Source organism: Borostomias antarcticus, assembly GCF_949987555.1.
Source record: "Borostomias antarcticus genome assembly, chromosome: 31".
Classification (NCBI taxonomy): domain Eukaryota; kingdom Metazoa; phylum Chordata; class Actinopteri; order Stomiiformes; family Stomiidae; genus Borostomias; species Borostomias antarcticus.
Window position 1 is genome coordinate 3,522,307 of NC_140264.1, and position 15,000 is coordinate 3,537,306.

General features: G+C 42.7%; 1 protein-coding gene across 1 annotated transcript in view; it reads left to right on the plus strand.

Moving 5' to 3' along the window:
• LOC311327326 (NACHT, LRR and PYD domains-containing protein 3-like) overlaps positions 1 to 14,566 on the plus strand; it is a gene marked incomplete at its 5' end in the record, with an annotated part of 20,111 nt that extends 5,545 nt beyond the window's left edge. The window contains 8 exons of the mRNA XM_084460358.1: positions 3,887 to 4,135; positions 5,163 to 5,205; positions 5,388 to 7,160; positions 8,453 to 8,659; positions 12,190 to 12,360; positions 12,636 to 12,797; positions 13,160 to 13,209; positions 13,983 to 14,566. Coding sequence (XP_084316484.1) covers positions 3,887 to 4,135; positions 5,163 to 5,205; positions 5,388 to 7,160; positions 8,453 to 8,659; positions 12,190 to 12,360; positions 12,636 to 12,797; positions 13,160 to 13,209; positions 13,983 to 14,518 — 3,191 coding nt within the window. The 3' untranslated portion in view covers positions 14,519 to 14,566. The remainder of the gene's footprint in view (positions 1 to 3,886; positions 4,136 to 5,162; positions 5,206 to 5,387; positions 7,161 to 8,452; positions 8,660 to 12,189; positions 12,361 to 12,635; positions 12,798 to 13,159; positions 13,210 to 13,982) is intronic.
• Positions 14,567 to 15,000: the final 434 nt, after the last annotated feature.

Sequence of the window (15,000 nt, forward strand, 5' to 3'; positions counted from 1 at the left end):
TCACAAGGTCACATGTAGGGTCTGGTCCCTCTCCTCACAAGGTCACATGTAGGGTCTGGTCCCTCTCCTCACAAGGTCACATGTAGGGTCTGGTCCCTCTCCTCACAAGGTCACTATCTCTCTCTCTCTCCCTCTACTTGTGAATCACTGGTAAAAGATAAACGCACACACACACAAACATAGATAATTACAAATATGTAGAAGGTTTGGATTCCATTCTTAGACAGGTACGTCTATTTACATGTTGTTGTTCTCAGAGAGATTCAGACATTTGAAGAGACAACCTTGAATCTGCAGCAGTCAGGTGAGAATCCTACATTAATACAGTCAATATATGACACTGTATCATTTACATCATAGACATTCCTTCCAACACTAAGATCAGGTCAGAGACTAGTGTTAGCACATCTGCTAAATGTCTACATGTAAATGTGTCTGCTTGTTATGATCACACCCAGAAAACTTACCACGTTTGCAACGGTATGCAAGTCGTCGTTAATACAGAATTGTCCCGTAATGAAAAAAATAAAATGCACTTTCAATACTGATTCAATAGAAGACAGGAGGATTGGCTGATGGCCGTGGGGCAGAACCAGTAGAAGACAGGAAACCAGTCTGGACCCGTATAGAGAGGTCATGTGAGGGCATCGGCACAGAGATCTGAAGCTCGTAGTGACTTGTTGTGGATTTAGCTGCTCTACAGTGCTAGAGGGTGAATGTGTGTGTGTGTGTGTGTGTGTGTGTGTGTGTGTGTGTGTGTGTGTGTGTGTGTGTGTGCGCGTGCGTGCGTGTCCTTAGTCAGTTGTGAAAATCATTTCCTTGTTCTCAGAGAGATTCAGACAGTTGACGAGACAACCTTGAATCTACAGCAGTCAGGTGAGAATCCTTCATTTCTACACTAAATTTGTAACATATTCCTTCCTATGTACTCTAAGATCAGACAGACAAATGGGTTTCAAAATAAAAGACCCTGCATCATCAGTGGGCTGCGTCTTGCTATAATGATGGTCTAAGAGACATACTCACACATACTAGTGGAAGTCTGATCCTACACACACACACACACACACACACACACACACACACACACACACACACAAATGTAGCATTACGTAACGTGTTTTTGCCTCCAAAGCGTGTTTATACGAGTGTAATGACCCTCCTTGCCAGAGAGTTGAAGAAACAACCTTGTTTCTGCAGCAGACGTGAGAATCTTAAATATTTGCATATATACACATATACTGGTATATCTATTTTGTTGAACATTGTTTCTGGAACGTTCTTAGTCCAGTACACCCCTGTGTGTGTTCTTGGTTGAACAGAACTCAGATCAGATCAGAGGCTAGAATGGTGTAGCAGGAAGTCTGCTGAGCGTTTCATTACCAGAAGTCAGTTTTAGTATTTAGAATAATGATTCATATGGAGGTAGATCCTATGAGACTACGTGTGGAAGAATACAACCATTTCATCCCACTGGATACAATTATTTACATTTGAACATGTTCTAAATGAATGGTACATGTGTTGGTCAGTAAATGTTTGTGTATAATGTTTTGTAAACGTCATGAATATGCAGAGAAAGGAAGCTGGTGTGACATTGTGGATAGTTACATTTGCATTAGAAAGTTCTATTGGAATTAGAATGTGTTGTTGAGTGACAGTAAACAGGAAGTATGTCTCTCTCTCTCTCTCTCTCTCTCTCGCTCCTTGTGTGTTGTTAAAGACACATGCACACACCCACATAGATAACCACAAATATGTAGGTCTGAAGTCCCTTCTTAGACAGGTGAGTCTATTTTTATGTAAATTATTTCCTTGTTCTCAGAAAGATTCAGACATTTGAAGAGACAACCTTGAATCTGCAGCAGTCAGGTGAGAATCCTGCATTTATATACACTAAATATTCACATGACAATATCATTTACATCATAGACATTCCTTCCTATACACTCTAAGATGTCAGAGACTAATGTGTTCACATCTGCTAAATGGCTGCATGTAAATGTCTCTGCTTGTTATGATCACACCCTGATTATTATCTCCAAAAGAGAGAAGAGTGTGACTGTGTGTGTGTGTATTTGTGCTCTGTGTTTACTCTTTAGTGCTACTCTACAGCTAGCATAGCTTTAGAACAGAGTCTCTCTGCCTCTCTATCCTGGACTCACTCAGTGGAACTAGAAGTCACATGTTATGTTGACTACATTTATGGACATCAGGGCTTCAGGGCTTTTTAAAACACCTGTGAATGACTCTTACAGAATCCAGTCTGTTCAGAATCCAGTTAACTCTTGTCAGGTGAAGGAATAAGGCATGAGTGACAAACAAGTCAACTAAATTAAATGCATGGTGTAAGGACTGAGGAGATCAGACCATGGGGAGAAATACTTCCAAATATCGGAGTGAGGAGACTGGACTCTCAACGGAGGACAGAACAGAGGAGAGAAAGCATCATCATTTCCACAGCCCGCAGAAGAAGTCTGGAAGAGATAGAAAAGAGGGAGGTAGAGAAAAGAAAAGAGGGAGAGCCAGAGGAGAAGATAGAAGATGGAAAGACAAAAGAGAAGAGAAAAGCAGGGGGGAAGACAGAGGAGGACAACAGTGGAGCAGCATCTAATGACCAGAGAAACTCAAGGTGAGTTCAGTTGTTATCAGTCAGATTATATCTTGTTGATGTTGCCCCTGTGTTGCAGTACCAGAGTGTGAATATAGGGGGCAGTGTCAACATTGCTCCTGGGTTGTAGTACCAGAGTGTGAATATAGGGGGCAGTGTCAACATTGCTCCTGGGTTGTAGTTCCAGGGTGTGGATAATCTTACCAGTCTCAGTATGCTCTCCTGTGAAATGTATCATAATCCGAATATTTCTAGGTGTTTGGCATGACTTCAACATAGTCCTCTGTGGGAGCAGTGAAAACAAGTGCCAGCGGAATGCTTATGTCCAAGCCATGCCAAACATGTTAAAATATTAGGATTGCAATACATTTCACAGGAGAGCATACTGAGACTGGTAAGACTACACCCACATTCACTGTGCCCCATTGACTTCCATTGTAGTCCAGTGAGAGCTTGCATAGGAACTGCAACTAGCTCAATATTGGAATGATCAGTGAAAGTATGATCTCTACGTTTCAAGTTAATGGTAAACAGACCACAAATAGGACTAAATGTCCAAAATAGCACAATATCCCTATAAATAATTACTAGCTTCTTCTATCACAAAATGTAACTAAGAAATACTTGACAAATGTGTCTTCTACTCTCAGAGGGTAAAATCGCCTATTATATACCACAGCTATGTTCGGAATCGCTCCCTATTCACTGTATAGTGCACTATATAGGGCGTCAGCCATTTTGTTTGTAGTGTCCGAATTCTCCACGGAATTTTCGTTCCCTATATAGTTCACTATTTATTACCAACAATTCACCTTGATTTGCAGGGAACAGTGCATGTACCCTACATTTTCTCCGTTCCCTAGGTAGTTCACTACATGGTGAACCCTATATAGGGAATAGGGAGTGAGGGAACGAGGGAGCGATTCCGAACACAGCTCACGTCTCTCCATCTCTATAGCCAGCCACCCGTCACTGTGTGTTGTGCCTTGAGGGAGAAAAGCGGTGGCATGCTTGGGGAAACAGCGCCATCTGCTGTTGTGAATGTATAATTACATTTAAAAGTCTAGACCCCGAATATAAGACGACACCTTTTTTCTTCCTCAGGCCCTCCACCTCTCATGATGGACAGAGTGAGACAGAGAGGACAAGAGAAGACAGAGGTGAGGCTGTGTGTCTGTACTGAGGTGGAACGCTGGACATGTTTAGAAGTAAAAGCTACCAGTTTACCATTCTCTTCTCTCTGTGTGTGTTTGTGTGTGTATTTCTCTTCTCTAGAGGCAAAGTTTGTGGACACACATTGGTCTAAGCTCATTCAGAGGGTTGCTGAGGTGATGCCTATAGCAGATGAACTGCACCAGAAGGGTATGATCCCTGATGAGCTCTACTCTACCATCCGTACCACCCGGACCAGACAGGAACAGATGAGGGAGCTGGACAACGCCTTAAAATCCGGGGGAGTCAAGGTCAAATCAGCCTTCTACAGGATCCTCCAGGAGAAAGAGGCTCATTTGGTCCAGGACCTTGGTAAGCTCTGTTGTTAGATTATGTTTATTTAATCTTGTCACAAACAAATAAGTTGTGTTTCTTATTCTTATCTATAACTGCACCATGACAACAATGAACTCCAAACTATCTAAGAGATAACATATGGAGAACATACTGCACCAGAGCTCTACCAAGTTAGCCTGATAATCTATAGTAAACTGTGTGTGTGTGTGTGTGTGTGTGTGTGTGCACGGGCACGCGCATATGTGTGTTTGTTCATCCCGCGCTTCTGTCTGTGCTACAGTAGCATTGTTGTCCCCTCCAGAAGGTCATACTGCTACAAGAACACAATCATCCTTTATCATTCCTGAGGTTGTGTAGGACAGTATCATCCTTTATCATCCCTGAGGTTCTGTAGGACAGTATGATCCTTTATCATCCCTGAGGTTCTGTAGGACAGTATCATCCTTTATCATCCCTGAGGTTGTGTAGGACAGTATCATCCTTTATCATCCCTGAGGTTGTGTAGGACAGTATCATCCTTTATCATCCCTGAGGTTTTGTAGGACAGTATCATCCTTTATCATCCCTGAGGTTCTGTAGGACAGTATCATCCTTTATCATCCCTGAGGTTCTGTAGGACAGTATCATCCTTTATCATCCCTGAGGTTCTGTAGGACAGTATCATCCTTTATCATCCCTGAGGTTCTGTAGGACAGTATCATCCTTTATCATCCCTGAGGTTGTGTAGGACAGTATCATCCTTTATCATCCCTGGGGTTCTGTAGGACAGTATCATCCTTTATCATCCCCGAGGTTCTGTAGGACAGTATCGTCCTTTATCATCCCTGAGGTTCTGTAGGACAGTATCGTCCTTTATCATCCCTGAGGTTCTGTAGGACAGTATCATCCTTTATCATCCCTGAGGTTCTGTAGGACAGTATCATCCTTTATCATCCCTGAGGTTCTGAAGGACAGTATCGTCCTTTATCATCCCTGAGGTTCTGTAGGACAGTATCGTCCTGGTCTTGGACATCATGGGTCTTGTTTTTCCTTATAATTTCAGAAGGCGTAGCCAAGGCCACACCATGCAGTGCCACCAAACAAAGGTGAGATATGTAAAATCAGGAGAATGTTTTTGTTAGAAGGGTCCATTGTGTTTCACAGATCTATATACTGCTACTGTATGAGGATTCTGCTTGTACTGGATGTTGTTTTATGCTTTTTATTCTTCATGTCTCACTCTACATTTTCACTTTCTCCCATTCTCCCCTGTGCTGAACCAAAAAAGAGTTAAAGACACACTTCAAGACAGTTTGAAGAAACGTTTCAGATTCATGTTTGAGGGGACTACAGAAGACAGAAAAACTCTCCTCAACAGCATCTACACAGAGCTCTACATCACTGATGGAGAGAGTAAAGAGGTTAATACAGAACATGAGATCAGGCGGATTGAATCACTCCAAAAATCATCAGTTACTTCTATCAACTGTAATGACATCTTCAAACCCCGTCCTGAACAAGAAGAATCCATCAGAACTCTGATGACGAAAGGCATGGCGGGTATAGGAAAGACAGTCTCAGTGCAGAAGTTCATCCTTGACTGGGCAGAAGGGAAAGCCAATCAGGATATAGATTTCATCTTTGTGCTTCCATTCAGAGAGCTGAATTTGATCCAGGATGAGCAGTACAGTCTGCATGACCTTCTGTGTTACTTTCACCCTGAACTTTCAGAGATAGCAGATGCAAGCATGTTTGCATCTTCTAAAGTTCTGTGCATCTTTGATGGTCTGGATGAGAGCAAACTTCCATTCAATTTCAGTCAGAACAAGAGGTTGAGGGATACCATGAAGAAATCATCAGTGGACATGCTGCTGACAAACCTCATTGATGGAACTCTGCTTCCCTCTGCTCTCCTCTGGATAACCACACGACCTGCAGCAGCCAAACAGATTGAACGCAAGTGCATTGACCAGATGACTGAAGTACGAGGGTTCACAGACCAACAGAAGGAGGAGTACTTCAGGAAGCAGTTCAGTGAAGATGAAGAACTAGCCAACAAAATCATCGATCACATCAAGAAAACAAGGAGCCTCTACATCATGTGTTACATACCTATCATGTGTTATATCACTGCCAAGGTTCTAGCACCTATGCTGAGTAAAAACAAGAAAGGAGAGATCCCTACATCTCTGACTGAGATGTACATTCACTTCCTGATCACTCAAACAGGGGTGGCGCTTGGAAAGTATGAAGAGAGAAACGAGAAAGATCAGTCTAGACAGCAGATCCTGAAATCAAGAGACGGCGACATTCTGAAACTGGCCCAGCTGGCATTCCAACAGCTGCTGAAGGGAAATCTCATATTCTCAGAGGAGGAGCTGAAAAGGTGTGGAATTGATTTCAATAAAGCAGCAGTGGAAAGTGGATTGTGCACAGAAATCCTGAAAGAAGAGCATGGCCTGTATAAGAACAAGGTGTACTGCTTTGTGCACCTGAGCTTTCAGGAGTTCCTTGCTGCTGTCTATGTGTTCTACTGCTGTGTGAGAAACGACATCAGTTCACTGGAGTCTCTCCTGGAGAATGTGTCGACAGAGCTGCCCCTGCATGAGGTGCTGAAGAGAGTTGTGGATGAATCTCTACAGAGTGAGAATGGACATCTGGACCTGTTCCTCCGCTTCCTGCTTGGCATCTCACTGGAGTCCAACCAGACTCTCTTACATGGCCTTCTGCCACAGACAGAGAGCAGCTCAGAGACTGTTGAGGAGATGAAGAAATACCTTAGGAAGCCAGATGTAGAGAACCTCTCACCTGAGAGGCAAGTCAATCTCTTCCTCTGCTTGACTGAGATGAAAGACAGTTCAGTACATGAAGACATTCACAAGTTCCTCATGTCACCAGATCGAGATAAACAAGCTCTCTCAGGAGATCACTGCTCAGCACTGGCCAACGCACTTCTGATGTCACAGGGTGTGCTGGATGAGATGGACCAGAGGAAATACAACATAGCCAAGAAAGTGCATAACAGACTGATCCCAGCTGTGAGGAAATGCAGAAAGGCAATGTAAATATTAATGTCAAACTGACACATATCACACTAGTATAAATGACGCTGATTGTTTTAAAGGACTGTGTTAATTCAGTTGCTTTTCTGTGCAGTCACAGACCCTCAGACATATATGGGACACACCAGGTGGGAAAGAGGGTGTATTTATTATCTGAATGTATTCGTGTTTACAGTGTACTCTACCTCCGCTCCAGCAACAGCGCAGGGCGAGAGGTAATGTTGTCAGTGATGTGTGTTCACTCATTGATTGGTTGTTTTCTTAGCATGATTATGCAAACACTACCAGACCGATTTTCAAGAAACTTGGTGGAGGGGTGTAGCATAGGCCAACTTACAGTAGAACCTATTCAATTTTGGAGTGAATACATATTAGGGGGCAGATCCACAAATCAAAACAAACATTTGAGCGAAGCCAGCTGTCCGTGTGAGGGCGATATAGACACAGGGTTTGGACTGGGGAGTGTGGGGGGAGAGCCCGGAGACGGGCGGCTGTAGCTCAGGAGGTTGAGCGGGTCGTCCAATGGCGGTTCAAATCCCTGCTCCTCCTGACAAAATGTCGAAGTGCCCTTGGGCAAGACACTGAACCCCCAATTGCTCCTAATGAGCAGGCTAGCACCTTGCATGGCAGCTGACACCATTGGTGTGTGTATGTGTGTTTGAATGGGTGAATGAGAGGCCTTCATTGTAAAGCGCTTTGGATGAAAGTACTGTATAAGTGCAGTCCATTTACCATTTACCATAGCAACCAGTATGGTTCTGCTTCAGAAAGCTCTCAGTCTGGAAATGCATGTGCTACATGATCAACAGCAAAGGCACAGAGCAGCATGTTATCCATCAATCCCCTGACAGAGTCAAATAGAACCAAAGATGGAGGCTGGGATGATGGAGTCAACAACAAAACTATAGCTAGCACATAGCAGTCACACTTATCACATTAATACTTTATACATACATAATGTTCATTTCATTGTTTATGGTTTCTCATGTATATTGGTTTGTTTGGATCTACTGACATAGTGCAATCATTTTTAAAAGTAAAAAGAAAACATACAACTCAGCAGATTCAGTGTCTACACTCCTACCACCATGTTACAAGCTACTTTACAAACCTGACAAGCTCCACGACATTGGTGCCATTACAAGGACAGAGGACATGTGTTTCCTCTAGACAGTAGGAAGGGAGTAGGTGGGGTGACAGGAGACATACAGTAGGTCTGTGAAAGAGATAGAGATGGGATTTGAACCCTGGCAACTCCAGCTCATGAAGGACATGTTCTCTGTTTCTACAGACTGACTGACATGATCCTCAGCCTTGAGGACTGTGAATCACTGGCCTCCACCCTCCAGACACCAGACTGTCCTCTGAGAGAGCTGCACCTGAAGAACATTAACAGTTATATGAAGATGAGAAATAAGATATTTGATGACGAGAATGATGACCTGCATGTTGTCTTCGCTGCCATGAGAGGTCCACACTGTAACCTGGAGACACTGAGGTCAGTACCTTTACAGGGGTTTTCACATGATGACAACCCTACAATGGACACATGGCTGGACAGTCTGTTGGTCTCACATTGTCACTCTTAGAGCATGTTCATATGCAGTCTTTTTTCAGTTCAGTTGATTTTCTGGTGACTCACTGACCCTCAGATATACTGTATGGGACACACCAGGTGGGAGAGATGGAGAGAATATTTGAATGTATTCATGTTTAACATTCATTATCACTGTTAGCTTGTTACTAAACTTTAATGCGGTAATATTTTATTAAACTGACTGATACCGCATGTCTACACACACTCCATCACATCTGTAGGGATCGTATATGATGAGTTATTCCTTTATTTAAGTGTCATGCTTCAAATGCAGCCCAGCCCATGTGGACTTATTATGAAACACTTTCCGCTCAGTTTTTCATAAACAAAGATCAAACATATAATTAAAGAAACATCCAAAATACACACAATATATTTATAATAAAACACAAAACACACCAAAACACATATAGGCCTGTGAACTCACCAGAGTTGGGTGTAACGCGCTACAAAAGTAATGCATTACAGTAACATATTGCTGTTGGCAGTAACTAAGCAATATAACATGTTACAGATACTGAAGGATTTCGGTAATATTGTTACAGTTACAATGTCAAATTTGTTACTTACGGTATTGAAACACACGCACAGGGAGAGGGAAGTTTATTGTCTGTGTGTTTGTTTGCTGGCATTTGATTGGGGGGGTGTGAACGGGAACGGGGGAGAATGAGGATGAATGATTGATTGGTAAAGTCCACTCACCTGGAATCTGCATAGCTACAGCGCAACGCTACATGACCAGCGAAGAGAAGACAACAATGGCTACAGGTGCTATGTTTTCACAATGGATACACTCCCATTACGAGAGCAAACCAAGCAACATAGATTCGATTTCTTTGGATTTCGATCTGCCCTTGATCCCCGAGACTTGAGGAGATTTGTGTAAGAGTATGTTGCCGAAGACATGCTGCCTCTGTCAACAGTAGAATTGAGCGCTTTTAGAAAGCTTATCATGAGACTTACTGGCCAAGTTCCAAGTGCCCTTTTACTCCACTGTTCAACTTTGAGAATCAGAAAAAGAACACGCAAAATGCACTTTCAGAATTAAAAACACATGCTTTAGGTATTTTAGTAGTATGTAATACTATCCCTCCAGAGCCCTAGGTATAGGTTAGGCTAGGTAGCTTGACTCAAGTGGTAGAGTGGGTCGTCCAATGACCGCAGGGTCGGCGGTTCAAATCCCGGCTGCTCTTCCTGTCCACATGTCGAAGTGTCCTTGAGCAAGACACTGAACCCCAAATTGCTCCCAGTGAGCAGGTTAGCATCTTACATGACAGCTGCCACCATTGGTGTGTGAATGGATGAATGAGAGGCCATTGTGAAGTGCTGTGGATAAAAGCACTGTATAAGTGCAGTCCATTTACCATTCATCAGCCTTTGTAACAGGTTTCCTATCTAGCCAGCTTTTTGTAGGTCAAGGTCAAGGTCAACTTTATTTATAAAGCACGTTTAAAATCAACCGAAGTTGCACCAAAGTGCTGTACAATATATAAAATAAACTAAAACAAAAAACAGAATAAAGTGCACATAATCACAGAACAATAAAAGGACAGGACACAAAACAGGACAGGGGATGTAGGCTATCAGGCCTCAAAAGCCAGTGAAAACAAGTGCGTTTTAAGCTGAGACTTAAAGAGCCCTAGGTTCTGTGTGTCTAATGTGTGGAGGGAGGCTGTTCCAGAGCTTTGGGCCAGCCACCGCAAAAGCTCGGTCCCCCTTGGTCTTAAGTCTCGATCTAGGGACTATTAAAAGAGTCTCGGAGGAGGACCTCAGGGTTCTAGATGTCGCACGAACTTGAATCAGTTCAGCCAGATAGTGGGGGGCCAAACCATGTAGAGCCTTAAAAATAAACATTAAGATTTTAAAATCAATCCTGAAGCGAACAGGAAGCCAGTGGAGGGAGGCCAGCACCGGTGTGATGTGGTCCCGCTTCTTGGTTGCAGTCAGGAGGCGTGCAGCAGCATTCTGGACCAATTGCAGGCGCCTCAGTGACCGCTGGTCAAGGCCCACATACAAGGCATTACAGTAGTCCAATCTTGAAGAAATAAAAGCATGGATGACTGTCTCCAGGTCCTTAAGAGAGAGGTACGGTTTCAGTTTGGATAAGAGCCTCAGCTGGAAAAAAGAGCCTTTAACCACAGAGCCAATTTGTTTTAAAACCAGTATCAAAAGTGACACCAAGACTTTTAATAAAAGAGCGATTCTTGGCAGCGAGGGGCCCTAGGTTGCTAACATGGCTGTCTTTATGACCAAACAAAATAACCTCGGTCTTCCCATCATTCAGACTAAGGAAGTTTAAGTCCATCCAGGTCTTGATGTCATTTAGCGCAGATGTTACAGGCTTAAAGGAATCCTTACAGTTCAATTTCAGGGGGAGGTACAGTTGGACATCATCAGCAAAACAGTGGAAAGACACATTGTGTTTCCGTAGAATGGAACCCAGGGGCAGCATATATAAAGAAAATAATAAAGGGCCTAAGATGGATCCTTGGAGGACACCGCAGGTTGTAGGGCTACATATTGATATAGGTCAGCAATTAGGTTCAACCATGGATGCCAATTATTACATGATTATTCAGTTTGTTTATTATCTACAGTAGATTTGAAAACAAAGTGTAAAAGATTAAAGTAAGCTAGCCTAGGCCTAGCTCGTAAAATATTGGTTTGCTGTATGTATAGTTTTATTTTCATACTCACATATGTCCAGGATTGTTTAAAATGTAATCTTATAAATAAATGAATTACTCTCAAATGAACGTAACTCGTAATGTGTAATAGTTTGTTTTGAAAGTAGCTTACCCAGCACTGGAACTCACACATCATGTCAGGAGAGCCTGACATATCTTACTTAAAAACAGATTGTTCTCTAATTCAGGCCTTATAAATAAAACGGGGCAATCTTAAATACTTCAGCCTTAAATAACCACTTCAGCTTCTGGCCATTATCTGCCCAGCACAGCTCAGGGTCTTGATTTTGCATTTCATCAAACAAGGGAATCCTCAAATCATAATATAATGTATGATAAAATATGAAATGAAATTTATTTTCAACATCTTTTAGATCACAGCCCACATAATGCATGAGCATATCCTGTTCTCTTCTGGCTTCGCTGTGAACCGACCTACTTCAATAGAAAGGGGAAGGATACCAGTTCTCAGCTGAGCACCACTGATCTCTGGCTGATCTCTGGTCAGTAGTTAGGAAGGACGTAACATAGGGCTCAGGACTAAAACACTGCTTCATCTGAACACATGAACGACATGTTCTCTGTTACTACACACTGACTAACGTGTGGCTCAACCAACTCTCTCCATGACTTCTAGCCTGTGAGTCACTATGTTGTCATTGACTTTTCTGTGTGTAGACTAAATTCTCACTCTAGTCTACTTGTTACTCAGCATGTTGTCATGTATTTGCATCTCCTATTTAGGCTGGACAACTGTTTCCTGACAGAGAACAGTTGTGAGGAGTTGGCTTCAACCCTCAGCTCAAACTCCCACCTGACAGAGCTGGACCTCAGTCACAATGACCTGCATGACTCAGGAGTGAAGCTGCTCTCTGATGGTCTGAAGAGTCCCAACTGTAGACTGAAGATACTGAGGTCAGTTCTTAGAAACATAACTCACCAATGAGAGATAAATATGTTGATAATTCCACAAATCAATGTATTTATGATGAAAAGGTAAACATTGATATGTAGCTGAGAATATATTATTCTTTATTTGGCAAATAATAGATTATTCAATTTCTCTTATGTCACTTGCTCTCATTTTACATCATGCATCATACTGGTAAACACATTGTATGCAGTTCCATCTCTCACCAGCAGAGTGCAGCAGAGCTGTTGTAATATCCTGATGACCTCTCTCTCTATAGGCTGTCTTTCTGTCGAGTCACAGAGGAAGGCTGTGCTGCTCTGGCTTCAGCACTCAGGTCAAACCCCTCCCACCTGGGAGAACTGGACCTGAGCTACAATCACCCAGGAGACTCAGGAGTGAAGCTGCTCTCTGATCCACTCTTAAGGCTGGAGAAACTCAAGTTAGTATTGATTAGTAATGCATGTTTTTGCCATTTTTTGCAGAGCTGTGTTTTTAAGTCCAGTTACTGTTGCTGTAACCATTTTCAGATTGTCTGTATTTCTCATGTTAGTCTGAGAACAGTGGGTCCTGATATTGGCTCCTGCCTCATCACTCTTTTAAGCAGTACTTCACACACAGACAGATCCTTACATTGAGTTATCACTGTTTGTCAGTTGTCTCCTTTCTAGACTGCTCTTCATACAGTACATATGTTGTGTGTGTGTGTGTGTGTGTGTGTGTGTGTGTGTGTGTGTGTGTGTGTGTGTGTGTGTGTGTGTGTGTGTATCACTCTTTCACTCTCTTCCTCTGCCTCTCTCACAGTGTGGACCATAATGAAGAGATCTGGGTGAAACCACAGCTGCTTAATAAGTGTAAGTTGTTGTTTTGAAGAGCTGTTTTGGTCAATGTACAAAACAATAACCTGAGGGAATCACATCCATCCATTGACTTGATATGTGGAAAACACTTGATTTAAACTTTAACCTTGTTGTTCCTGGATCAATTCATATTTAATTTTCCAAAATGTTAATGTAGTTGAGAAAAATGAAGTATTTGCCAAAGCCCAGGTTCGCTCAAAAATAGGTTCAGTCAGATTTATTAAGAAAACAATACGATTGCAAACGGACCTCAAAGTAAAACACAGAGTGGTTCACCAACAGAAGTAACATGAGCTCGCCGGATATCCTCCTTATATCTGCTCAAAGCAAGGATGTGGTGCAACCGATATTTGATTGGCTGAGTTGTCTATACGTCATCGTAAGGTGACGGATATCAAACAGTGGTCGAGGGATGAAAACTCACTTTGAATATGGACAAAGAAAACAAAAGGTCTGAGCCAGGACAGGAAGGACAGAAGGTGTGGCCCTTCTGACTTAAACAAAGAGAGGAGGAAGAGCGAGGTAGAGGAGGTGTTTACAATTACAAAAGAGAGAGAGAAACAAAAGGTTGAGGTGTTTACAATAGCAAAAGGCAGGGGACTGGATGAATAGGTATTGAAAGAAAAGATATGAATCTGAATAGTCTTGAGACTAGGTGTAAAATTCCATGACATTAACATAGCCAGGAACACACACACACACACACACACACACACACACACACTCTAACACAGGTTGTAATCCAGTGTTTCTCCTCTCATCTGTAGATGCCTGTGATCTCAGTCTGGACCCAAACACAGCACACAGAGAGCTCTCTCTGTCTGAGGACAACAGGAGGGTGGAGTGGGTTGAAGAGGATCAGCTGTATCCTGATCACCCAGAGAGGTTTGATGTAAAGCCACAGGTGCTGTGTAGAGAGGGTCTGACTGGACGCCATTACTGGGAGGTGGACATGAAGGGGAATATAAAGTTAGGAGTGACATATAAGACCATCAGCAGGAAGGTAGTCAACGGTGCCGGTGGACTTGGAGTCAATGACAAATCCTGGTGTTTGTGTAAGAGGGAGAACATATTCTATGTCTGGCACAATGAAGAAATGACTTCTTTACCTGAGTGGTTACCTGCATCCAGCAGAGTAAGAGTTTTCCTGGACTGGTCAGCTGGCGTACTCTCCTTCTACAGCATCTCCTCTGACACAATGACCCACCTGCACACATTCCACACCACATTCACTGAGCCCCTCTACCCAGCTTTTAGGGTGAATGAGATGAACACCTCAGTGACCCTGTGCCAGGTAGAGTAGCCTCCCGTGTCCTGGAGGAACACCTTGGTCTCCATGGAAACACAGTTCTGTCCCCACACACCTGTGTGACATGATGGGGTGTGGTTGATTGTAACCATGACTACAGATACAGAGGTTGTCCCAGGTCAATGTTGACATTGATGACCCCACTGTGGTCATGAGGAGATGAAGGGTTCTGTTCCTTTGACTGGACGTCCTTGTTCTGTTAGAGTGCTGCGCTGTAAAAGGACCTTCACTGTGAATAGCAGAGACTTGACTTGTTAAATCTATGATTGAGGTTGATATAATGTGTGATGTCTGTAAATATGATATAATGTATGATATCTGAGAATATGTCAATTTGTTCAATGTTTGTGTTGCAGCATGAATTCAACACAACACTCCTGTTTTATAATGACAACCTTTTGATTTCATGACTTGTTCAAGATGAATAATTGAGATACTGTTTATGGAAACAATGATCCTGCAGAATATATGTTTTA